This window comes from Coturnix japonica, chromosome 2 (assembly GCF_054131305.1).
Source record: "Coturnix japonica strain WE chromosome 2, WE-NBRP24, whole genome shotgun sequence".
Classification (NCBI taxonomy): Eukaryota; Metazoa; Chordata; class Aves; order Galliformes; family Phasianidae; genus Coturnix; species Coturnix japonica.
The window spans coordinates 8389172-8414861 of record NC_140664.1 but is presented as its reverse complement, the minus strand read 5'-3'; the positions used below and the strand labels follow the sequence as shown (position 1 = coordinate 8414861).

General features: G+C 44.7%; 2 protein-coding genes across 18 annotated transcripts in view; both read right to left on the bottom strand.

The window, feature by feature from the left end:
- Positions 1–13143, bottom strand: part of CYRIB (CYFIP related Rac1 interactor B) — an 85300-nt gene extending 72157 nt beyond the window's left edge. For 11 of the 12 annotated variants that reach the window (XM_085536993.1, XM_085536994.1, XM_085537003.1 and 8 more), the window contains exon 1: positions 13059–13143. The gene's annotated coding sequence lies outside the window, so the exon portion shown is untranslated. Of the gene's footprint in view, positions 1–3754; positions 3831–13058 lie in introns of all 12 variants that reach the window. The other variant, XM_085536998.1, reaches the window with a different exon arrangement.
- Positions 13144–18782: 5639 nt separating this feature from the next.
- ASAP1 (ArfGAP with SH3 domain, ankyrin repeat and PH domain 1) overlaps positions 18783–25690 on the bottom strand; it is a 162215-nt gene continuing 155307 nt past the window's right edge. For all 6 annotated transcript variants that reach the window (XM_085536979.1, XM_015856319.3, XM_015856325.3 and 3 more), the window contains 2 exons: positions 23438–23560; positions 18783–21489 (listed from right to left, as the gene is read on the bottom strand). In XM_085536979.1, the coding sequence (XP_085393105.1) occupies positions 21415–21489; positions 23438–23560 (198 nt within the window). In that variant the 3' untranslated portion in view covers positions 18783–21414. The remainder of the gene's footprint in view (positions 21490–23437; positions 23561–25690) is intronic.

Here is a 25690-nt window from a genome sequence, read left to right as displayed (position 1 = left end):
TTAAGAAAGCCAGACTGCTTCATTACTCTCTGGAAGAGAAACCAATTTTTGTTTGATTTTAAGCAAAGGTAATTGTGCCACCCTGGAGGAAACAAATATTCATCGATTTAACTGAGAATTCTACCTACCTCAGGAGCATGAGACTGGTATTTCACTTTGATCACATCATTTGTAGCGATGTATTCATCAGTTTTTTCACTTTTCCTTTCTTTTTTTTTTTTGTTCTTTTTTTTCCCCCCTTCTTTTCCTAAAGTGCTTAACCCAATTGTCATTAGGAACCTTTATAACAGCATCTGGTTCATAAGTGACTTTTAGTCTGTATCTAGTTATTACCAAGGGGCACCGTCAAGGGACAATTCCGTGTTGTCTCAGCTGACCCCTGTGCTGCAATGGCAGTTAGCTTCCTCTTTGGATCACAGGGGATGTTGAAAACTTTCAGCAGGGAAACTGGTAATTTAATTAAAGCACCTCAGGGAAAGGTTCTAGAGAGTCAGTCCCAGAGAGGTCAATTTCAGAATACAACATAGGAATGCAAACTTCTCAGTGTAAGAGTGTAAGACAGTGGTGGGAGCAAGGACAAACTTAGGTCCCAGGCTGCATCCCCTGCTGTGGGTCACCTTAATGCCTGGTGACATGGCCATGATCTGACAGTGCTCAGCACCTCACAGGGCAGTGTCATTTCTGATGCTATTCTGTCCTTGTAAGGATCTGGCTGTTTATTCCCATCTGAAATGTAGTATTCTGTTTAGCTGAGCAAAGCTTGGGACTGGTTTAGTAACATCCAATTGAACTACTATAAACTTCATTTATGATCTGAGTGACGTTAAGTACAAAGCTGCTAAATAATGGAAGAAAAAAAGACAACGATTGAATTATTGGCTCACCAACTGTATCTCCTTCTTTAAAATACTGTTATGTTACACTCATCTGCTGCATCTCATTATACCATGATCTTCGTGCTCCTGCAAGCCACAGACATTAAAATAACTGCAGTATGTAAAAAAAAAGTTGAAGAAGCCCCTCACACGCATCTTCCTGTACACCATCCAGTGACTTCAATAGCAGCAATCTTATCAGTGGGAGAATTCCCCAATCCAAAGTGAAGTCTTTGAGACTGATCATTTTAAGAAGCCTGAGTAGCTCAAATGACAGCAACGGAGTCCATACCGCTCATATAAGCAAAAGTCTCTCTAACTGCAAAGACAAATGTGCTAGCAGAGGAAACAGAAAGCCAGGACTTCTTCCCATACTGTAATCTGTGAGGGACAGGCTGGGAGCTGATGAAGGCTGCAGTAAAACAAAGCATTTAGGCATGCACTTCAGCACTTCCTTTGTTGAGCAACAGAACCCCTGCACACCAGACATCTTTTTCTTCCGTTTTCCTGAGCATGAACATGGCACCTAGGGCTAAATCTAGCACCAAGTGCAGCTGTGTAATATTCAGTTAGCAAGAAAAGGGAGCAAAGCTGACACTGCACATTTCAATTACTTAAGCATATTCTGAACTCACTCAATGAATGGAAAGATAATATTCTTTCACATACAGCTGATAAACGCTTTGCATGGGCTGGGAAATATTCTGCTTACACCAAGCTGGATGCAGTTCCACTCGAGATGTGTGGATTCCTGAGTCATAGCTGAGGTACAGTTTGGTACTGATCAGAGCAGAACAAGCAGCTTCCCACCGTGACCACGCTGCCTCTACAGGAATGCATCATAAGCCCTTTTTTTAATAGGCGGTTATGTACTCATCACGCTAAAGGATTCCTGTCTCAGGCAGTAAATGAACTAGAAAAGTTGAATAAGTAAAACAGTCTTCTCCTGTGAGATACCAGGCTGTACTCAGAAGAGCTTTGACTATTTTTCTGGCCTTGGATTTCTTGTGCTCTATTAAGTGTGAATGCTCAGTAGGCTGTCAGTGGTACCAAAATTATTACCATTAAATTTCAGTAACTTCATATGTAAAAAACTAAGTCATGCTCTTGACATGACCTTTTATTTCTTAATTCCATCTTATTCTCTTCCAAGCAAAGGCAAATAATAACTACCTCTTCATGCTTCTATTGTTTCCATTTTTATTCTAATCCTAATTATTTATTTGTTAAACTTTACCTTTAAAGGATGGGAGGGATAGACGTAGGCAAAAATAACACATCTACGGGTTGCTCAGAGAAGACTGGCATGGATGTGAAATGTTCAGGGGAAACACGTGGGAGCAGATGAACATAACTCCTAAGTATGCACGCTTCCAAGTGCTTTTAATGGGGTCACCTCTGTCCTAAGGCATAGCACACCACAGTTCGGATGACAGATTCTGGCCCTGAGCTCGTCAAAGGTTTTGCAGATGAGTTTAACAAGCCTGGGTTTAGCACAGAGGGGGCTGTGCTCAGACAGGACCCAAGTGCGGCCAGATGGTCAAGGGGGGGATGTGTCCCCAGCAGAAGATTGAGTGGTGACCATGAAAGAAGACTGAAAGATTTCTGGGTGGGAATGGCATCATGCTCAACTTGGACAAAGGTTTCAGAAGAACAAATGGATGGCTTTAAAAAGGCTGCGAAGGGAGAAAGCATTAGAACATAATGACTGTCAATGAGAAGGAATGGCTGCTGGTTTATTGCAGAATAAACCTTTAAGTTATTCAATGCAGGGCGTTTTAAAACCTTCCCCACCCACCAGAAGTTCAGCTATTCTATCCAATGATTCAGTTTTCCCTTTTCAATACTGTATGTTCTTCCGTTATTGTAGAGAAATAGAGAATATACATATAAATTAGGAAGCTGCAAGTGGGGTGGATAACGTTCATCCACGTAGCAGCTGGGGACTCTCCTCCTTCAGAGCCTTTATCACAAACACATCTATGGAGCCTGTTCTCTCTGCACTACAGTCCTCCCTGCAACAAAACACCGCAGACAGACATCAGAGAATTCTGTCAGAATTAATCACTGATCAATGTCTTGGGAAGGCTTTAATTCTGCGAGGTGCTGAGGGAAAAGCACACGCATACACATGCACCCAGAGCTTTAGGATAAATGGATTAAAAATGTGGTCACACTGGGTTCTTCCCCAGGGAAAAAAAAAAATACACAAGTATTTACACGTCAATGAGGTGTGGGGTTTTTGTTGTTGTTGTTCTTTTCTGTTTACTTTCTGTAATCTTTAAAAATGCTTAATGCACTGCTTGGGAGACGCACGTTTCACTTTAATGCAGATTTAACCATTGCAATTCATTAATTGAATTTTATGTTCCCATTAAACGTTGCAATCAATTCAGTCTTGATACTCTAACTCTTTTATCTCTGCAATAGAAAAGCTCTATTAGCTTTACTTGGCTCCAAAACAATACAGTGAGCTATCCTCAATTATTAATCATATGTTTCCCCTTCAATAAAGCTTTTTGGTCCTTTACTACAGTCTGATGATATATTTATTTGGTGTGTAGGGATTGGAGCAATACAGTGCACTCTCTCTCTGGGAAAGGACCCAAAAATAACTATCTACTTGATATCAGCCCAAGGGATTTCCTAAGGGAATGCGAATATCATTTCAGGGCAGGTCATCAGTGGTGTAGGGAAATTGGACAAATCTGCGTCTGGGGAACAGATGCCTCAGGGTTTGTAAATGTGCGAGGGAACCTTTCCCCTCTCGGTCACCAGTTCAGATCCATCGAGCACAGCTCCGACTGGAAGCTATTAAACATCTAATGAACTTCTGGGGCCTCCTGAAGCAGGGAGCGGCATTCCTATCAGACACTTACTTACATCTTGGAGCCGCTCCTACTCAAACTGCAATCTCAATTGAAATTCACAGAGACGGGAACAGAATGATCCTTTCTGGAAAAAAAACCATGGCAGATTGAAGAATGTTTCATCTGCTAAACGCAGAAAGCAGGATTCATCTGGGCTGGCAGTTCAGCTTTAGATTTACTACCACCCCACCTTGGCCTTGAACACCTCCTGAGACAGCATCCACAACTTCTCTGGGCAGCCTGTTCCAGTGCTTCACCACCCCCTGAATACAGAATTTCTGCCTAGCATTTAACTTCAATCTCCCCTCTTTTAGTTTATTCTCCCTTGTCCTGTCCTTTACCTGAGTAAAAAGTTGGTCTCCCTTCATTTAATAAGTTCTCCTCAAATATTAAAGGCTACGTGGTTTCCCCACAGCCTTCTCCAAGTTGAACACCTTGTATCTGGCCTTATTTAACCTCATTAGGTTCTTGAGGGCCCACTTTTCAAAGCCTTCGGGTCATCCTGGATGGCATCCCTTCCTTCTTCTGTGTCAACTACACCACTCAGCTTGGTGTTATCCATAAGCATGCTGAGATTGAACTGAATCCCACTATGACATTGATAAAGATGGTGAAGAGCACTGGTCCCAAGACTGACCCTATGGGAACGCCACTTGTGACCGGCCTCCACTTGAACACAGAGCCACTGACCACTCTCCTCTGGCTAAGACCATCCAGCTAATTCTTTATGCACCTAACAGTCCAGCCTTCAAATCCAGTCTGGGAAACATAGATGGCCTGCAGCAGAAGACAGGGAACTGAATAAGGCTCTCTGACACCAAAGATCTTTTATTCAGTTCCCGGTGCTTTTCCATCCTGGTATTTGTGATAGCATATGGGAGGGACATCATGGTGCAACTTTATGGTGTGTTCTCCCAGGTTATGTTGGAACTTAACTCATATAAACATGCCTTTAGTGCAGGTTTATGTCCGCTTTGCCCTAGGGTTAAACAATCTGCATCCATACTTTCTACCTCAGCTGGCTGATAGCTCACTGCAGGTTGCTTCCATGTTTCATTTGAGATGGAGGGGTCTGAAGCTTGCCAGCTGTCCTCCCTTCTTCTAACACAAGCCAGAGCTGTGCTGAGGAGCACAGATTAGCTGTGGTGAAGCCCTGTGGGCAAGCAAAACATGAACAGGCTCACAGCTCTGTGGTCCAGTATAGGAACTGGAAAAGCTGGAACTGGGCACTGTGGCTGCTGCTCAGTTTCTTCATGCCTTTTTGAGTGGAAACTCTCCAGGGCTTACCCTGCACTTCTATGGCACGCAATTAAACTGTGCTGATATTCGTGCAGTAGTTTCTGAGTAGAGCAGTAATATAAACTGCGAAGAGCATGCAAGTTTCCATGGCCAAAAAAAGCAAAAAAGAAATATGAGGAAAGATAAGGTTTTCTGTGATGCTCACCCTCTTTTGTTACCTGTATGTGCACATCTAGCTATTCCAGTCCATTATAATCAACTATCTTGCACTCGGTGGAAGGTGAAATGTCATACCTCAGGGTAAATTTTCACTGCAGTAGGCAGAGAATTTGTCCTTTAAACACCCTTAGTATTAATGGGAAATTGATCCATCCATTTAAACTCCAAGAGATACAAACGTCTCTTGAGGGACCGTTTTCAGAAGTGTTGACATTTTGATTCACAAAATGAGATATTTTAAAAAACAAATGCAAATTCATCTCATTCAGGATTTGAGGTCAGCTGGGCGCTGGAAGAGAAGTGTGCTTGGAATGCTGAGCGCATTCATCAAGTGTCTTTTAATGTCTGTATACCCAAGAGTTTAAAGCAACGTCGGAGACAGCAAGAACAATTTCTGAAGTTCTTTGTATTTACTGGTACATCTTTGGATGAGGCTGGAACCTAAATTCACCTATTTTACTTGAAGTAATGGTGTTTAGGGCAAAAGAAAACTTCGAGATAAAGGATCAAGTTTTAATGACCTCTAAAAATACCTCTTTTGCATGCTTTTATCTCCAAAGAGCCCTGATCCTGCTGAGCAACACCTGGGGGATTTGGCAGCGTTTTGCTGATGTCAGTGCAATCCACTCCAGGACCGGAGCCCAAAAAAAAAAACCAGTGCACAAAGTAAAACAAAGTGCACTAAAAGGGGGCAGCTCATCTGGCTTCCAGGCTGGGCTCTGGCCACTTTTGCAGCGCAGCCACTATTGAGCTCACTGTGCAAAAGACAATCTAAACAGATGTTTAGGACAGATCCACAACTGGTGGCTCAAAATGTAACTTCACCTTCTGATGTTTGAGCATTAGTTTGGGCACCATCCAGAAGAAGGGAGGACAGCTTAGGAGACCTGGCCAAACAACTGGACCAACTACCAGCACTTTGCATTGACCAGCATATAGATTGAACTGGAGTATAACTGGAGAACATCTCCTTCTCTGGAGATATTCAAGACCCGCCTGGACACCTACCTGTGTGATATGGTGTAGGGAGCCTGCTTTGGCAGGGGGATTGGACTCAATGATCTCTAGAGGTCCCTTCCAACCCCTACAATTCTGTGATGCTGTGAAATGGCACAGCTGCACAACAGGCTAACTGGGGGCAGAACACAGGGTTTGATTTCCAACACACAGGGGAGGGACAAGGCTATGATCTCGCCTATGAGGAACCAGCAGAGGAGAATAAGCACTCTGTAAGTTCCCCTCCGAGGTCCCTTTCCCCAAAGGTGGTTGCATTTCTGGGAGCCGCTGCTCAGAGGAAGTTGCACAAATTCAGGCTCTAAGTGAGAATGATACTTTCCTCACAGACACACAAACAGCAGCACCCAGCACAGTCAAGAGGAAGTAGAAAAGCCCCAAACCCCATGCAATATGCAAATAACCTTATTCAGCTCTATGAAAACAACTGCCCAGGAACAACCCCAACCCTGCGCAGTGGTGAGTAGCTGATGGCCCATAATCTTTTTGGTGGCTTTGTATTGGATCTCCAAGGAAAAAGCCACGGGATTCTGCACTTCAGCACACTGCTGGCATGGGCAGAGGTACAGGACATGACATGCTCACTTGAGCACAGTATTTTCCTCCAGGACCCGGACCCCTTCTCTTGCTGCCTCAGACTGGCTGCTGTGCTGCTGGGCTCCGCAGGAGAAGCATTTGTTGGGTAGCAGCAGACCTAGAACAGGTGCAACAGAACCTAAAGCAAACTCTGCTCATAAGAGCAATGACAGTAACACCAATAACCAGGTGTATGATCAGCTGTGGGTACAAGCAGTCCTGGTACAAACTTTGCAGCTTTGAGCCATTCCTAAAATAAAGCATATTTACATGCAGGAAATAGTTTATAACGCCTCAACGTAAGCAGGATGCCACATGAAGCTACTGATGCACAGCAGATCATATTTGGTCATTCAGTCAGTACTTCACATGGAGTTTGTCACCTAAGCTTTCAAAGGCAGAACTTGCCCTGTTCAGTTCTGTAACGAGCAAAAAAGGATGTCATAGCATCAACAAATGGCTTAGGTTGGAAGGGACCTTAAAGATCAGCTAACTCCAACCTCCTGCTGTGGGCTGGTCACCATCCACCAGCTCAGGCTGCCCAGGACCCCAACCAACCTGGCCTTGAATCCCTCCCCAGCTATTCAAGATCCCTTTTTTCTTATTATCTTCCCCTCCACTGGGAAGCTTCCACTCTTTCCTACCAGTCTATTCCCCCCTAACTTGTGCAAATAAAACTGTCTGCACGGCTCACGCTGCAAGTGAAAATGATGGCAGGATGTAAAGGGAAGAGAGAACCTGCCAGGAACCAAGAAGACCAAGAGTTATTCTTGTAACGTGAATTATTCCAGCAATGGGTTTATACTGCAGCCCCATTAATAGCAACACAGTTACAGTGGTGGAAAGTGAACCACATCTGGGGAAATGAAACAAGAGCGGGCGTGTGGGGGATGCTTCTCTCCCCCAAGGAAATGGGAGGTGGAACCAGGCCCTGTATGGGCTCTGGAGATGAGTGACCCCGGTGTGGTGCATCCATTCATGGCTCTCAGGCAAATAAACTGGAGCGGCAAAAAACACCAACCACTGCTGACACTTGGCTTTGGCACAGCATTAGCAGCTCTTGTGTAGCTCTCCATTAACTACAGGCAGAACTCTGAAGAGAGAGAGGCTGCAAGGACACAAGCGGGACAAGGAAGTGCAAGCTGCAAACCTCTGCCTGCCCTCCTCAGCAGTCAGCTGAATATTAATTATCAGCTTATTTGCATAGCCACAGATAGGCCCGTTCCTTCTAATTTTAGCCTGTGCCTAATTTAAACCTACAGGCATGCTATTTTCATGGGGTTTTCTTCTCTTTTTGATGGTTTGTAAACTGCCATATGCACCCTGCGTAGCTGAGAAACCGTTCATGTCCAAGGAGAGGTGGGAAACTTTTGTTAGAAATAAGGAAATGGAAAAAAAAAAATACCCATTAAAAGATGGTATCAAGCTGCAATGTGCTGCACTGAGGAAGGGAGTGAGGCCACCAGCCTGGCTGCACTCTGCTATAGGTGCCTGGGGCTGGCACATCTCTCCCATCCTCTACACACAAGCCAGCCTACTGCCCTGCCTTACACAGCTATGCACACACACGATGGGAATTCACACACTGCCATCCTTCCTCTACTATTTTCATTCCCTCTGTCCTGCTTCCCATCACTTGCTGGTCTGTTTTAGGGCGAGAGGAGTAAAAGCATCCCATACCTCCTCTTCCTGCTGCTCACCTTCCTACAAGTACAGCATAGTTGAGGCTGGTAGAGAGCTCTGGGTCCATGTGGCCCACCCCCTGCTCAAGCACGGACACACAGAGCAGGGTGTTCAGGACCACATCCAGGCAGCCTTTGGAGATCTCCAAGGAGAAGACCTCACAGCCTCTGGGCAATCTGTGCCAGGGCTCTGTCACCTGCACAGCGTGGAAATGTTTCCCACAGCTCCGATGGAAGGAACCTGCTGTGTTCCAGTTTGTGCCCACAGCCTCTTGTCCTGGCACTACTGACAAGAACTTGTCTCTGACTTCTTTGTACCCTCCTTTCAAATATCTATAGACATTGATGAGATCCCACTGAGCCTCCTACTCTCCAGGCTGAACAGTCCCAGTTTTCTCAGCCTCTCCTCACAGAACAGACATTCCAGTCCTTTGACCATCTTGGTGGCCCAATGCTGGACTTTATTTCGTATATCCAGGTCATTTGCCTGTACTGGAGGTACCAGCACTGGACACAGCACTCCGATCAGCCTCAGCAGGGCTTAGCAAAGGGGAAAGGATCCCCCTGACACGTGTAGGTATCTGCTCCCTGCCTCTGCTCCTCCTCTCACCCACAGACCCATCTCCCCTCTCCTGCAGAAGTGAGAGGATTGCAAAGCTCTGCGTCCATCTTAAGAGGCAGCAATCCTGCGCATAAAGGCTATGTGAAAAACTGGTTAAGTGCAAACTATTTGGGAGAGGAAGCAAGTGGGTGGAGGGAAAAGCCCGGAGTGAAATAAAATCAACAAATAATACATAGAAACATGAGCACTGAGTGCCCAGCATGGGTGAAAGGGCACAGAACTTACAAAATACTATGCTAATACGTGTAGTCTATGCAGGCATATGTCTAACGTATGCTAGGAACCAGGAGGCTCTCCAAGCCCCAATGGAATGATGCCATCTCACTAAGCACAGACACAAACTTTAGCTGTTATTAATAGACTGCCCCTGCACGTTTTAATTTAGTACTTTCAAGTGAAGAACTTTAAAGATAACATTTTTTAAAAGGGGAACTGTTATTTCTAGAACAATCAGACAGGAAGCCCAGCTCTGCTGTCAGTTATTGATAGAGCAGTAGTTCCTCAGTTCAGATTTCTCCCATTCAGATGGAGCAGTTTTCAGACCAAGGGACACCATTTCCAGCATATCAACATATTCCTCGTGCATTCCCAACCTGTAAAACCTTCCTTCTTTGTCCTTGTGGAACCAGCTTGTCAGTGCTACAGTTTCAGTAACACACAGGATCACAGAATACAATCACAGAATCATTACGTTTGGAAAAGATGGCTAAGAGATCATCTGGACCAACCATCAACCCATCCCCACCGTGCCTGTTAACACAGGCCCAGCCAGATCTCTGAGATCAGCCCATAAAAGGTGAGCAGTCAGTCACACAAGTCACACTTCTAACCACCCACCAAGACAGTTGCCTGTGTGTCACAGCAGAGCAGAAAGAAAAAACACCAGGTAAACAGCAATTATGGCACGCACACAAGATTGTCCAGCTCTGGTTGGAGCTCATTTTCTTCCTCATACCTCAAAGCAGTCCGTGTTGTTCCACAGACAGGAAGACCGCCTGCACCACTTTCATTTTTAAAGAGTAACAAAACTGAGCTGAGCATTGTCTGTCTATTAACCCTAAAATTTGGGAGTGGAGGATTTCAGACATACACGCTCGACCCGGCACTGCTGCCTCCAAGGCTGCTATGCAAAGAGCTCTTGGAAAGCAGCGTCTGCTCCACGGGTTACAGTGATTGCTCCTGACAGGTTCTTCATGGTATCACAACAAATTAGGTCACAGATTAGATTTTCATAGTGCAGATTACATCCACTGCCTCTGATTTTTTCTTAAATAGAGCTGCAGAGCCGAGAGGTTTGTGCTCAGGATTGGCAACAGGGCCCCCCCGGTTCAGGCTGAGACAAAGACTGTCCTACTGACACTCATAAAACTCCTCCTTCACTGCTGCAGTTGGGAGGTTGGTTAGTCTTCCTTTCTACCCAGCAGGCCTTTGAGAAAACAAGAGTTTGTTCTCTAGATACCCTGGGGTAGATCTTACAGCATTTCTGCAAAGCAGATATGAAAAGCAGCATTTTTTGTGCTTGGTTTTGTTTTTTAATGGATTTTTTTTATTTTTTTTTACGATGGAAAAACATCTGTACCATATAAAAAAATGCTGGGAATGGAAAGCAAAGCTATATCTGCTACATTTAACCCACCTCATTCCACAAGGTCACGCATACATTCCCTCTGAGCATCTCCTGAGAAGAAAGCAAATTAAGGAACTGTATCCACGTGTCCTCTACTGAAAATCCCAAACAAATACATGAATAAATAAACAAACTCAGGGTGAAAGTGTTTTCAGGAGCACACCCTGTGCGGATGATGATGCAGCTCAAGAACCGAAAGAAAAGCCATGCTACATCCAGACCCACACAGCACAGTGCAAAACAAATGGTTCTGAAGAGCTGGACACTGAACAGTGTGCTCACCACCCATCACCAAGCACAGCCTGGCTGCAGGTGGGAAAGCCCTGCTCCAACAGCTGCACTGCAGAAGCCTGGGCTGCTCCAAGGCCACCTCCACACCCACGACCACGCTCCTGCAGAATCACTGAATCATTTGAGTTGGAAGGGAAACTTAAAGGCCATCTGGTCCAACTCCCCTGCAGTGAACAGAGATACCTACAGCTACAGCAGGTGCTCAGTGCCCCATTCAGCCTGACCTTGATCATCTCAAGGGATGGGGACATTGGGGCATCCACCACCTCTCTGGGCAACTTGTTTCAGTGCTTCACTACCCCTATTATACAGAACTTCTTCCTTACGTTCAATCTAAATGACTCACCTTTAAGCGTGAAACTATTCCCCTCGTCCTGCCACAACAGACCCTACTAATGAGTCTGTCCCCTTCTTTCTTATAGTCCCCTGTAAGCCACTGGAAGGAGTGAGGTTGCACAGCGGTCGGAAGCCTGGTTCAGCTCCAGGTGGAACTTCAGCTCTGCATGCCTGCAGTGATGCAGCTGATAAGCAAGTTTACAGCCACAGTAAACACTAAAGGAAAACCTAAACCAGATGATCAGGAAGGTAGGTCTCAGCTGGAGCTAGCCTAGGGGACAGGCACTGCAGGAATGACCTTCAGCTTACAAGAGCAGAGCCATGATGGGACTGCACTCCTGAATACCCTTCGCTTGGGTGGACAGGAGACCCTCTGGAGCACACATGCAGCCTCAGCCAGTTTGTGCCTGCGGATCAGCCTGGCTGCGTGCTGACCGAGCACTGTTTGCAGCAGATGGAAAAGAGCTCTCCTCCTGCTCTGGGTGAACCAAGAGCACACGATGCTCCTCAGCACAGGTTTGGACAGGAAGCACTCGGTCCCTTTGCCAGGTGCCAACGCTGCTGTCTAAATCCCACAGCTGTCCATCAGAAGCCATCCTTTACCCCTCACTTCAGCAGAAGTTCTTCACAGGAAATAAGCTCGTGCTTTCAAAATTCTCATGTTCTTCCCCAGCAAGCACAGGAAGTGTCTCAGCTGAACAGCAGCCTTTATTCTTGTGAGCACCGCTCAGCCTCTGACACCTCGGAGTAAAAGCAACAGTGAAGAGCAGCCATGCCCTGCACACCCCAAGGGCAATGCCGAGGCCCTCAGCATATCACCTCCTCTTGCTGCTGCGACATTTAGAGCCCCAGAAAGAAGCCTAATTATTTTTTCTCCTCAAGCACCACCGTGTACATTATTGAAAATCCATGGTACGTGCTGCTTGCTGAACAACCCGGACTATCGATCTCGGTTAAGGAAGCAATGCCCCACACAGCTCCTCTGCACCCAGCAGCATCAGGCTCCGGGTCCAGCACCCTCCCAGTTCCTCTCAGTAACACGGGTTTGGGCCAAGCACTGAAACAAAGATGGTGCTGCACTGCACCTCCTATGGAACCCTATTTCTTCAGAGCGCTGCTGGGTTTGGGGTTCAGGTGAAACCAGAACCACAGCTGGAACCACACGCCTAATGAAGCACCTATTGAGCCGCACCCCTCGCGCGTTACTGGGGTCGTCTACGTGTAAGAACGATTCGCTCATCACAAATGTCTACATTAACGGGCGGGTGCTGCAGCCCGGTGCCCCGCAGCCGCTCAGAGCCACGGCTTGGGGGCCGCTTTGTGCCGCTTCCTCTCGATTTCACCACGAACCCTTTTGAAACGCCACCATTTCCTACGAGCGGGGGCGGTTTTCGCTCACCGGGCCGGGAAGCGCCGCGTCCCCGCTGCGGAACCCCCTCGGCTCCGCTGCGCGCTGGGCGACAGGTGCGATATTTGCATCAACGACGGCGACTGCGAAGCCCGCAGCCCGGCCCCTGCCCTGCACAAGGGCATCACCGAACCCAAACGAGGCCACTTCGTCCCTTTTGACGCTGCGGCTGCCGAGGATCAGCCCCGCGATCTGCCCGTCACGCACACCGCGCTCCCAGCCCTGCGGCGCTGCGCCCCCCGCCCCATCCCTCAGCGACCCCCGGGGGCGGCTCCCTTCAGCCCGCGGCCGGTTCCTACCTGGAGCGGGGCAGCCCAGCTCGCAGCCCGGCCTTCCGCCTCGGCTGCCGGCGTCACTGCCACAGGTTGGCTGCCGGCGGCGGGCTGCGAGCGCCGTGCCGCATCGCTATAAAAGGAAGCGGAGCGGGGGGGAGGAAGAGGAGGTCCCGGCACCTCGCTCCGCCGCCCGGCCCGTTCCCCGCCGCCCTCGCACCTGCTTCGGCCCAGCGAGGAGGGACTGCGAAGCCCCCAGGCCCGATGGGGCAACGCGAGCGCCCGGGTGGGGCGCGGCCTCAGCGGGCGGCTCAGCCCCCGGGGCCGCCTCGCAGCCGTGGGGCAGCGTTTCGCAGAGGTCCTACAGCGGAACCTCGACTCGGAGCCGCCCTTGGGAAAGGCACTGAAATGGGGCCTGGAGGAGGCAGAGCCTGAGGGGCCTGCCGGTGCCCAAACTGGGGCGCGGCCCCAAAGCCAAAGCCCTGAGCTGAACGTGTCCACACAAGTCTGCTTGGTTTCCGTGCCAGGACGCCGGGCGCGGTCCCAGCCTTGTCCCAATGCTCCAGAGAACACCAGGGCAGCCAGGGGCTCTTGGGAAGCACGGAAAATGGAGGCGAGCAGAGCGATCCAGCACCCGCTGACTGTCTCTGAAGCACCGCAGTGATGTCTTTGAGCCTGATCCTCCCTACTGATCAAAACCCACCCAAAGCTTCCTTCAAACCCAGACAGCTCCTTTCGTTTCTGGAGCTGCTCAGGCATTTAGATGCAGGTAGAATGAATCAAGATCCGGACAGGCTGGATAAGTGGGCTGAGGATGATTGTATGAGCTTTAACAAGACCAAGTGTCAGGTACTGCATTTTAGTGACAACAGTCCCATACGTAGCTACAGCTAATTGATCTTAAAGGCCTTTTCCAAACTCAATGATCCTATAACATCCCTGAGGCACCTTATAGAGTTTCTCCTTAGTTTTATGCCAACTGTGGATTGCATCTTGCTTGCAACAGGGAGGACTTACCCAGGAGCCAGCCACCTCTATCCACACAGACCAGGTGAAGAGTTGTTCAGGGTGCACATGAGCTGTTCCCTCCAGCAACAGATGCTGTTGTTCTGGGCCACCAATCCATTTCAGAAAGGGGTAGGGATTAGAGAGGTTAACACCTCTTAAGGTAATTTCTTTAAATGGCAGTTTTCTGCCTGGCTTTACTGGCAGTAGTTTGCTGGGGATTCTCTTTCCTGGCAGCTTTAGCAAGGCTTTGTGCTGTGGCACACGACCCTCCGCAGCGTCCACAATGGTTATGAATCCTGTCTATCGTCCACCCTGTGCCTCATGTGCAGTGGTTTTCAAGGTTGTGAAGTCATGTAGAAGGACAGAGATGCCACTCCTGTGGCTAAGCCCCAATGTAGGCTCTGTGCAGCAGCAGCACCTCCTCCCTTACAGCCACAAGCTCATGCTCACACCATCTCAGGAGCCTTCTGCTCCCTCACGGTGCTCAGCTGCAGCAGCTGTTCTTAGGGTCTGACTGGCGTTAGTGCTACTGGAAGGTCTCATTGCTTCTCTCACACGAGGGACCTGCATTTCTCATCACTTACAGAGTACTTGAGCTCTAGGTGAGTGTGTGACTCACATAAGAAAGCTGCCCACCCCTTTCACTGATCTTCACGTCAGTGGTGGAATTCTGATCTTTCAAAAGTGTCCACGATTGTGCTCATGCTCCTTCCCTTCAGCCCTTCTACTCTTGTAAGCTACCCCGCACACAAAGCAATTAGATTTGTTCTAAGTCAGAAGTCCTAGAAGTCCCCAGCTTTGGTTCATGCAGAGCTCAACACTGGCAGCTCCTTGCTCTCCAGCCATCCTAGCCACTAAGATACCCTCATAAGCTCAGCATTCCATAGAGGCAGTTTAAGCATTTCCTCTCCAGTAGCTTTCTACAGAGGTAGCCCAAATTCCTATAAGGAAGACAAGGACTAAGGAAGATCCTGGATCATAAATCTGCCTTTCTATCACAATGTCCCACGAGTTGCACTACACACCTTGTTCCACTCAATAAAATGTCTCAGCTTAAACATGGTGGACAGTTTCAGGAAGGAACCAAAGCTTGCTTACTGCTTGGACACCTGCAGCTCAGGGGCACGTGCACGCTCAGCACAACAGCAGGGATGTGGAGGAAGGGAGGGACAAAAGCCATTACTAAGCTGGGTTTGAGAACAGCCTCGGAATTGGAACTGTAGCATACTACTGCTCGCTATTCTAAGTTTACAGACAGCTGCAATAAGCTCTTCATACAGTATTTCCTGGGAATCAGACTGAGGAAATTAGTTACCAAAAAAACACACCAGGTTAATGCTACCTTATGGAGTGAAAGGAGGTGAATGTGTTGAAGTAATGTCTACGTGCAGCCATTCTAGGGCAGCCTTGAGTGCTCAAGGGTGAATCATTTACATGATTTGGCTACAAAAGAAAATCAGATATCTGAGTTTTTGGCGTTAACTGAAGCATCTTCAGGCCTCAGAGAAAAAAATGCAAGAAGAAAAGGATCTACACACAAGTAACGAGCAAAGGATCTTCAGCATCAAGTAACAAGCATTAAGGGGAAAGGAGGAGTCACACAATGCCTGAGCTGAGACCAGACAGGCAGGGACTGCACAGCTGCGTTAGCTGGATTTCAAGTCCCAGGTAAGTCTGCAGCTTGTTCCAAATGCTCAGCTGTCAGGCAGTACAGCACACCATTGAGTAGCTGTTCCTCTGCTCTAGTGAGACTGGCAGATGTGATGGCCATCACTAATTGTTTGTCCCTCGCCCCCACCATTACAAAAGATTGGAGCAGATGCCCGTCTCGCTGCTTACACTGGGGTCTGTTCTGAGCTCCACAGAGGAACAAGGCAAAGCCTGTGCACTGACACACTATCAGTTTTAGTGCTGCTTGAATGCCAGCTGATGAGAACCAGCTCAAGCTCACAGGTCCCACGCACGCTGCAGCACAGGGGGCTGTGAGCTGAAGTGCAAGATGACAAACAGCAGCCAGCTTCTCTAAGAAGAAACTTGAGCGCTCACAGCAGATGGCTGAGCTCTAAATCACTTCCAATCATTTTCTCCATAGCTCTGGAAGTATCATTAACACAACTTGAAATTGTATTAGATAAAATTTTAGGCCTACAGCTATATAGATGAGAATATCTTACAGTCCTGTGTGCATTCTGTAGTGACTGAAAAGCTTCTGGCTGCGATTTAGTATGGCTAAAATAAGACTCTCTTAAGAGCATCCCCAACAGCCTTAAAGTCAAGAGTGAAACCACTCAGCTGTCTGTAAGAAACTGAGGTCTGAAGCTGAACTTTGTACGTTAAGGGGACATTTGCACCTGACATGTCCTGGTTTCCCAGTGCCAGAGTTACCCACCTATAGAATGGTGAGAATCACTTCCGTTGCAAAAGACCCTTAAGATCAAGTCCTCCCATTAGCCTAACACTACTAAGTCCACCACTAATCCATGCCCCCCAACATCACTACACAGATCTCTTGAACACCTCCAGGGATGGCCACTCTATTTCCTATACTTTCCTTCAGAAGGAGCATGAGGCACACAGACAGGCTCAGAGTCTACCCAGTGCTTCCTCAGGTCTGGGGATCCAGGAATAGAGAACACAAGTCAGTTCCCCACCTCTTGCAGCTCAACTCTGCTTTGTTTCCTGGGGTTAGGATTGGGATGCATTTAATCCACAGCATAAATACAGCCACAGGAACAGCTTTCCACTGGAGGTTAACCTGCTTTATTAAAGCTGTGCTGAACAAAAGGAGAAATCGCAACAGATATTTCAAATGTAACTTGGGAGAGATGCACAAAACTTCTTGCACCCCAAAGCTTTGGTGATTCTTCAAAACAATGCTGCAAAGACATACAGCTATAAACAGTTATTATATGTCCTGGCAAGTCTCCCTATCTAAAACTGATTCATTATCTGGGTAATATTATTGCTTTAATTACACATGTGAGAAGATATCCAAAGTAACAGTAAATACATCAACATTCACAACATGTTAGTGTTTGAATACCCCTGGTTTGGGAGATTGGTAGAAGCAACTTCCTGTGAGGAGTCAGTCTTCCAATGTCCAGAATTAAGTGGAAAGCCAACTAAATATTTCTTAATGAGAAAGAACGACAGAACAAATTTGTTTGTTTAGGAATCAGGAAGGCTGAGCCAGTTGGCTTACACACTGCCTTGAAGATGACTCAGCTGGGACCAGTGACACAAAGGTAATTAGTGGCTGTATTCAACCATACACGTTCAGCTTTATTACAAATAAAACAAATTCATTATGTGAAAAACTTTAAAATCCTCAGGTGAGTGGGAGAAGCAGAGGTCATGAGATACCTTCTTTTAGGCAATGCGTGGCTTAGAGTTGTAGGCTCTGCTGTAGTAGACTGTTATACCTACCAGCATCGTAACTGCCACACCGGAGAGGATCACAACATTTTGCAGGGTTACCTGTCAGGGTGTATGGCCTAGTTACCAACTTGGATCATGGTGGTGCATTGGGAAGGCTGGAAAAGTTGTTTGTTATTGACACCCAAGTCAGATATCACCCAGAACTACAGAGACCAGGGCAAGGGGAAGCATCTGAAAACTATGAAATAATATTAATCACGTTGGAGCATTTGGTGTTTGGAGGGAAGAGTACTACAGAGATTTGGTATATTTAAGATTTGTGCCTATTTCACTGCTGCTGACTACCAGTCTCTGTTCAACTATGAGCCAAGCGTGCCTTAAAAACAGTGAACATCCGGGGTATTTTCCAAGCATAGGCCTGTCTTGGCCTCTCCAGCTCCCCAGCAGTATATGGAATATCTACCTCAATTTTGGCTCGCAAAAGGAAATTATACGTCACTGAATAACAAGTAATAGAGGTAGGATAAAGAATAAGGTTATTTAAGTCAGCAGATCTCTGATTGCTAACATCTGAAATACTGCAGTAGGGTAAAAAATGAACATAAGCAGACCATTTAACTAGGTTGCTTGTTCTCCCTCCCCTGTATTTCACTCCCCCTTTCACAGAATGCATAACCCTTATAAGTCAAAAAGCCCAAAACCAAGCAGAATATTCTATGGAGAACAGAGGCTATGAACAGTGCTCCGGAATCTATCTTACCACTGCAGTCTCCTGAGCCCTGTGCTGTTGCAGTTGCTACTTCTGATCCAAACCAGATCTGATAACTCTCCACACACAACCTTTCCTCTGGCTAAAAGATGAGAAAAGTAATTTCAAGTGACTTGTTGGAGCAGCTGGGTGTTAACTGAGAAACCTTCAAGAATTGAGTCAGAAACTCCAAACGGTGGATCAGAACTAAAACACAAGGTATTAAGGTCACCACACAGGAGAGGTTAGTAGTGCTCGAGTCCATTTGAGGGCTGCTGTTGGGTTTAGGAATCCTGCTCACAGAGTTGGAAGGCAATGCCACCAAGGGCCATGCTGGGCAGCTCTTTCCAAGCTGAAGGGCCAACTCCAGCACAGTGGGCTTTACACAGTGCCTACCAAAGCCACAGAGAAAGCACATGGAAACTCACGGACAAAGTAAGTGCTTTTGATGCTCACTTCAGTGAGTGAAGTTTTCCACCATATAAAGGCAACTGCATCCATATTTAACAACTGTTAAACACATTTAATTGCATTATGTGAGAGGTTCTACCTGTGTGGAATCCAGACTTTCTCCCTGGACAATATTCCAGTTGACAAAAGGGCCTTGTTCAGATATCTGGGATCAACTGAATACATTTATTTAAAAGCAATTTTAAATATTAAAAAAGTAGAAATTAACACGTACAGTACTCGAAAAACTGTCACATTAAATACATGTGAATAGACACGTGTACTGATGTTTTACCTTAACATTCAATGAGAAGTCAAGATTTTAACTAGTGGCACAACCAGATCTGATCTCTGTACATGTTGATGTACTATGCAATAAAAAAATAAATAGCAACTGTTGTTCAACAGTAAATAAGACATCATCTGCAGAGCATACTTCCCCCTCGGGGGGCACCTTCCCCTGCCCACCCCCAGCCCCTTATCAGCTAGTTCTCCATAAAGATTTAGACTTTCCAAATACTATGTCATGTACAAAATTGCAGACAGTGGCTCATTGGGTTCAAATATAACACTGTACTTAAACTCAGTCAATATCATACATTTTCAGATCTCTTATGACCCACAATAAGCCAGAATAAACAGAACTATTGTTCCCGATGGAACGCATTTAATTTTATAAAATGCATATGTATACTATTTTAAAGAGCGTAGAAAAGAATAGACATTTGATTCTACATAATTTTACATGCCTAGATTTTCTTTATACGGTTCGCTTTTATCAGTTTATTTCAAGATCATTTAAAAATACAATTGAGCACAAAAAGTGAATAGGTTTTGTTCTTTAATGCAACTTAAAACATTGTATTAATGGATAGAATGAACACTAAAATAAATGCAAATCCTGACTTCCTTTCCATAGAAAACAGAGTCAAGTCTGAAATACTGGAACTGGTAATACTGAAGGTCGGATGCCAGCAGGCTCGCTCACTCCTGGTGCAATTTTCATTATTTCTATTGTTTAATAAGCTTTTGCCACGGATGATAAAACCATTAACAGTTGATATCTTTGTTTTCGTTTTCTCCATTTGGGGTTTGGACCATTTTGGACCACGGACGTTATTTGTTTCCACATTAACCACAAACAGAATTAAATATTCACTGACTACAGTCTAGTAAAACTGAATTAAAAATGAAAGCTCTCAGAAAGCCTGAAATGTGCTCGTATGAAATGAAAACCTTTCCATGCAGCCAAGACAACCTGCTTTGTTGTCCACAGGGCCAGGTGCTGAAGCCAACATAGCATTTAACGCAAGGAACGCAAAGCTACACATGAACGTTATGGAACCGGCCACAGACAAACCATGGAAAAACACACAACTGCATTATGGGTCAAAGCTAAAGAGAATAATGTTGAAAGTAGCACAGGAAATGAAAAGTTGTGGCAGTACATTTAAGTGTTTTCTGGCAATGCATCTTTTATACCAACTTTCAAGAAACCTCAGGTCAAATGCAGCCTTTAATGATTCTTCTACAAATCAGCTTTCTAATAGTAATAATAATGTTTACTAGCTGGTGCTTTGAATTGAGAGGTTACTACAGCTACTGCTTCGTGAACTCTCATACAAACAACTCGATAGTTGCAATCTGAGTCACAGCGCTAACGGCCTGACCAAATGCATGACAGGTCAGACATGAACTTCCACTTTTGAAAGCAATTAAAAATATTTTAAATTTATCCTTATTTTACCACGTAAGAAATTTTATTCAGATAACTGACTTTTAGCAAGGTTGGAGACAGAGGAAAAAGAACCCACAAATCAATTTCAAAGAGCCAATTCCGCTATGAACAGATACGGTTGCAAGCTCACATTAATCTGAATAACAGTTAAAATGTTTTTTCTTTTCTTCAAATGTAGCTATATAACTACAGTACTACTTTTGTACAAAGGCAGGTTTCAAGTAAGCATCTAAATGCATGCATAATGTCAACAGTCAACGTTTTATATAAGTCCTTGGTTACTAAGGATCCCGTGAAAGAAACCAGCAAATTTCACATATACCTACTAAAGTACAATATGACTAATTCTCATTAAAATAAGTTTTTGAATGAAATAATTTTGTAACTTTTCATAGTGAGGTAATATCACAGGGGAACTGCAATCACAGTTTGGCATAGGTCCACGTCATATAAACATGAAATGCTGTATGCACACCATAAAACATTACTGTTATCTGTAAAGTCAGTGAATATTTGTCTTCATAATTACACTTAACTGAGCACTATATTAAATAAATAACAAAGTGGGTTTCGTAGCTGTAAACTGCATACACTTATAAACTGCAGACTGATTTATAAATCGTCCAAAACCATTCACTCATTCTAACTTTCTGCTAATTGTATATTGAGAATACCGAGTTATTAGGAACAGTCATTTCTGTACAGGTACATGGCTGATGGAGATCACCTATGTTTGGAAAGCTGGCAGTTCATATGTATTTTTAACAGCATAGACAGAGATGTAAGTGCTAGATGCCAAGGATGGCTTCAACAAACCCAATAAGGCGTGCCAGGTTCCAAGGCTACCATAATACTGGCAAAGGCAGAATAACACAGTATATTTACAATACATATAACTCAACCTCATGAGGTGAAACTTAAATGAATTCTTAATTTGTAACAGCAGCTATATATACAATTGTGCACAGGATTACAGGGAGGCAGCAGCGTTCGCTTTTGCTAAAAAGCCCGTCTTGCATGAAGAATGTGCAATGCTCAAGTTTGGGGATTTTTTGTTTTTACTAGTCTGACAGAATGTGTACAAAGGACACTGGAAAGACCCCTTTCCTCTCTGGATGTCCTTCAATGTGTCCGATCTGCAACACAGGAGAAATAAATAGGTGTCAGTACATGCACAGAACATTCACAGATAGCATTAACTTTAATCAAAACCTGCAGAACTACACAGGTGCTGTGGGAACTCTGCAGGTTTTTTGACAGTTTAAGGCATCCTGGGTTAACATCTGAGTTTGTGTAAGGGAACAAAATACAAACTTATTTATGAGACAAAGGAACTGCATCTAAGGAGAACAAAGCAGCTGGAGTTGAATTTAGAGACCTACAGAGGCAATGCACACCAGTGCACTACATGAATCTTCGAACAACAGAAGTCTGACTTTCTTTCATCCATGGACTGACTTGCAGTAACAGGTCACACCTCTCTCAAAACCATTCATCTTAGTTAACTGTGTAAATCCTAAACATCTCACGTGTCCGCTTACGGTTGTGAAGTTCCTTTTGGTAAACTGCATGGCTGGATAGGAGAAATCCTATAGAGATTTCACTTGAAGTGATGCAGGCCCAGCTATCCTCCTCAATCAGTTCCTATGTCTTCTAATGATTTATGTGTATACCAGTGCTTGTAGCAAATAACAGCGCTGTTTGATTAAGAATCCTCCACATACAATTTCCTAAGCGTTTCACATAATAATCATTTATAAGGAAATATCCAAGTGATCCCTAACAAAAATCGCACTTTCTATATGAACTTCTCATGTTTAAAAAGCCTTATCATCGACAACTGTCCAAGAAACAGCACTAGACTAGTAGTCTTGATTGTCCATTCATGTCCTGCCACAGTGCTGTTCACCACTTTCAGAACAACGTACCTCCTTCCTCTGCCATGAGCTAACAAAACGGGAAGGGGAAGCATGCAGGGCTGGCCATTTCCTCTTGCAGAGCCAAATTTTTTAAGCAAATGAGTCAATGGCCCTCATTTCCCTTCACAGAAATGCTCAAACTGGAGCACTTCATGGAATCTGTCAGGCATGTGGCTTTTTAAAATCCCTGGGTACTTCACAAACAGATTCGGCAACTAGTGACAGTATAATCAAGGATTGGATGATGTTGCTAATACAGCAGCTTTTTGCTGCACACTGCTCTTCTGATACCATCTTTTCAGCCAAAGCTTTTCCGCACTTAAATGTCCCGCTGATGAATGGAAGGAAACTGTGTAGCTGGGACCACAGCAGCAAGGGCTGCACTGCACTTAGGTTAGGAAATGGTAGGCAGCAGTGGATTAAAACAAATTCTTACTGCAATCTGAATTCAATCTGTCTATTTTTCCCAAAGTAATAGCTCTTAGGTAGGAAGTATGAGGTAGGAGGCAGCAGGCAGACTGTCAAGAGAGAGCTGGAGCCTCCAAGCAGGGCTGAGAAAACCTGAGGTTAGCACTAAAAGAACCAAAGACAATATGCAGTCTAGAGAAGGTCTGGTTATGAAACAAAACTACGCCACAGGAGGGACGAAAATGTTGATTAACTACCTCTTACTTAGGGAAGAAAATCAGCAGCTTATGGCGCTAATTACAAAGTTTTTCAGACTCCCAGCAGCCTCTACAGTTAAAACTTAATGTTTCTGCAGGACTGAAGATAATTACACAACTCATTTTTCATAGAAAGTATATGAGCATGCTAAACGGAGTGATGATATGACAGCATCTCTTTATTTGACGGAAAGCCAGCATGCATTACTGCCTGAACATAAATACAGATGTGTTACTGTGATCCAGCAGTGAAGCCAAGCCCAGCCAGGATGGGGCTAGCAGACTCCTCAGGAGAGGAAGACCCTACTAAGGGTGTCTCCTCTAGTATTAATTTAAATGCTGGATATTGGTTCAAACAAACTCTTCCCCTCCCCTGAACAAATAAGAACAAAAACAACAACAACAACAAAAATTGGTAAAAAAACCCCAAAACAACAAAAAGGTTTTCCTTTAAGAGCCAAAAGAAGTGACATGGAACTCTAAAAGGAAAGGATACATACCCACCACTCTTGGTCCTCTTCCCCAGTTACAATAATTACTTCTCCTTCAACAAAGGTGAGCTCATCATCATTATCTGCCTGGCAGTCATAAATTGTCTTCACTCGCCTAACCTTGTTCTTTCCCTGAAAATACAGCAAAGTTTTAGATGGAAGACACGAGGGAGACAGGAAACACATCACATGAATTCTGCCTCCTCATTCTATTTTACAAAACCCTGAAGACCACCCGATTTCCTTCTCTTCAATCAAGGCATAAAATTAAAAAAATTCAAGTATTAAAAAACAAGAAGGAAAGGAAGAAAAGATCTGTATGAGTTTATTTCTCTTTTTTTTTTAAGTTTCAGAATTCACAAGAAATTTTAACACTCAGCACACTGTTAAAGTTTCTTACACCTCCTTCATCAAAGCCTAAACAATGCCTTTACATTACTCCAATCCAGCACCACCCGCCTTCTTTCTCCCATCATACATGATTAAACAAAAAAGAAAAAAAAGCCGAACAAACACTGAACCTCAACAGAAATACCCCAAACAGCACCGCCATGGGAACAAACCGAAATCCAATCTCATTTCAGCATCAAAAGAGAGGTAAAGGCTGAGGAAAATGCTGCATTTAAATCGCAGCGTTCCTTGCAATTTGGGGATCTAGCAGGAAAATACAGAATTCTTTGATTTCAGATGTGTTTTTAGGACTGTATCAGGAAATTACTTTCTGAATGGCTTTCAGTCCTGAGTGTTAGCAATTTCTTACTAATTTTTAACTTCAGGTGGCACAACATTATTTATTATGAATTGCCATCACAACATTCTCACAACTCCGCTATTCTGCATCCAAGTGTTTTCTAGGTCATATTTTGCTGCACACTACTAACTCATGTAAGAAAGCCTGAGCCATGGACTCCTCCCCGAACATATGTTTCTCATGGCAGGAAAACCGCTTTAAATTATTTCCAAACAGAGTAAGTAAGCAGCACTAACAGAAATATGCTGCTACTTTGTACTCACAGAAATGCACTGCTGCTTCATATTCCTGTATTTTTATACTGGGTGCTTCTTCAAAACCGACAGTTCCTCTTTGAACAGAGGTATAACAAGAACACAAACAAGAGGAGCAGAAGGAGATGAGAAGCAGGAGGGTATGAAGGAACAGTCAGCAGGTTTAGAGGGATTTGTGCCAAAAGAAACTCGACAGAGGAAATTTCCTACGGAGTCTTCTCTTTGCTGTTACCTTCCCATCTGAAACACCTCCACGTTCTGGCAGCAAAGCACCTCCAGCTCAGCAGCAGAGCAGGCACACAGCAAGGAGAACTCCCATTAAAGTCAAGTTATAGAAAAAATAACAATTCTATACATAAGGGGCCATGCAGTTAACACAGCATAAGATCAGGAAAATGTGCTATTGAGACAAACAGAAATACCTTAGGTGAAATTTGTATGAGATCAAAGGACTTCTTTCTCTCTTTTTTTTTTTCCCCAGCAAGGATTTACTGCAGCAAGAAGTTACTTCAAAGAATGCTTTTTTTTTTTTTTTTTAAACAAATTCAGATAATGTGAACAAAAAATCTCAACTATCACAAGGGACTGGAATGCAATATTAATATGGATGTTTGGAACCAGTCCCTGCTTTCAATTCCAGAGAAGCTTTACAAAGGAAAAGAACTTCCAATCAATGCTCCAGCGACAAAGGGAAACAACTGCCTATGAGAAAGGAGAACTCAAGCCTGGGCTGGTATTAACCCTGAGAACATTCACAGACAGATGGGGCTGAAGGAAGTACAAGGTTGACCAGAATAGAAGCTGGGATGCTGGTGCATTAAAAGTAAAATGAAAGCAAATACAGGACACCTCATTTGGTACTATAAACAAACTCACAGAAGCAATAACAAAAAAAAAAAAAACCTCACAATTCTGCATCCAAATATTAGTACCTATTCGATAGTGCGACCAAACAATCATCAGCTGCGGTCATTAAACAATTTCTCCATGTGCCTATCTATGCTCAATCACTGTTTAAAAAGAAGTATCTTACCTCCTTTATAGAACACATACACACAAATGAACCAATCAGGTGTTCAGTGATATTTCACAAGCTCTCAGAATAGGATTCATTTCTTCAAAAACATCCTTATATACCACTAGTGTGTGTGTGTATGTATGTATATATAACATATATATATTCTACAAATTCCAGTGCAGGAATTTATGTCAATTTTTGCCTTTTTATTTTAGTGGCTATCAAAATCAAGCCTGCAT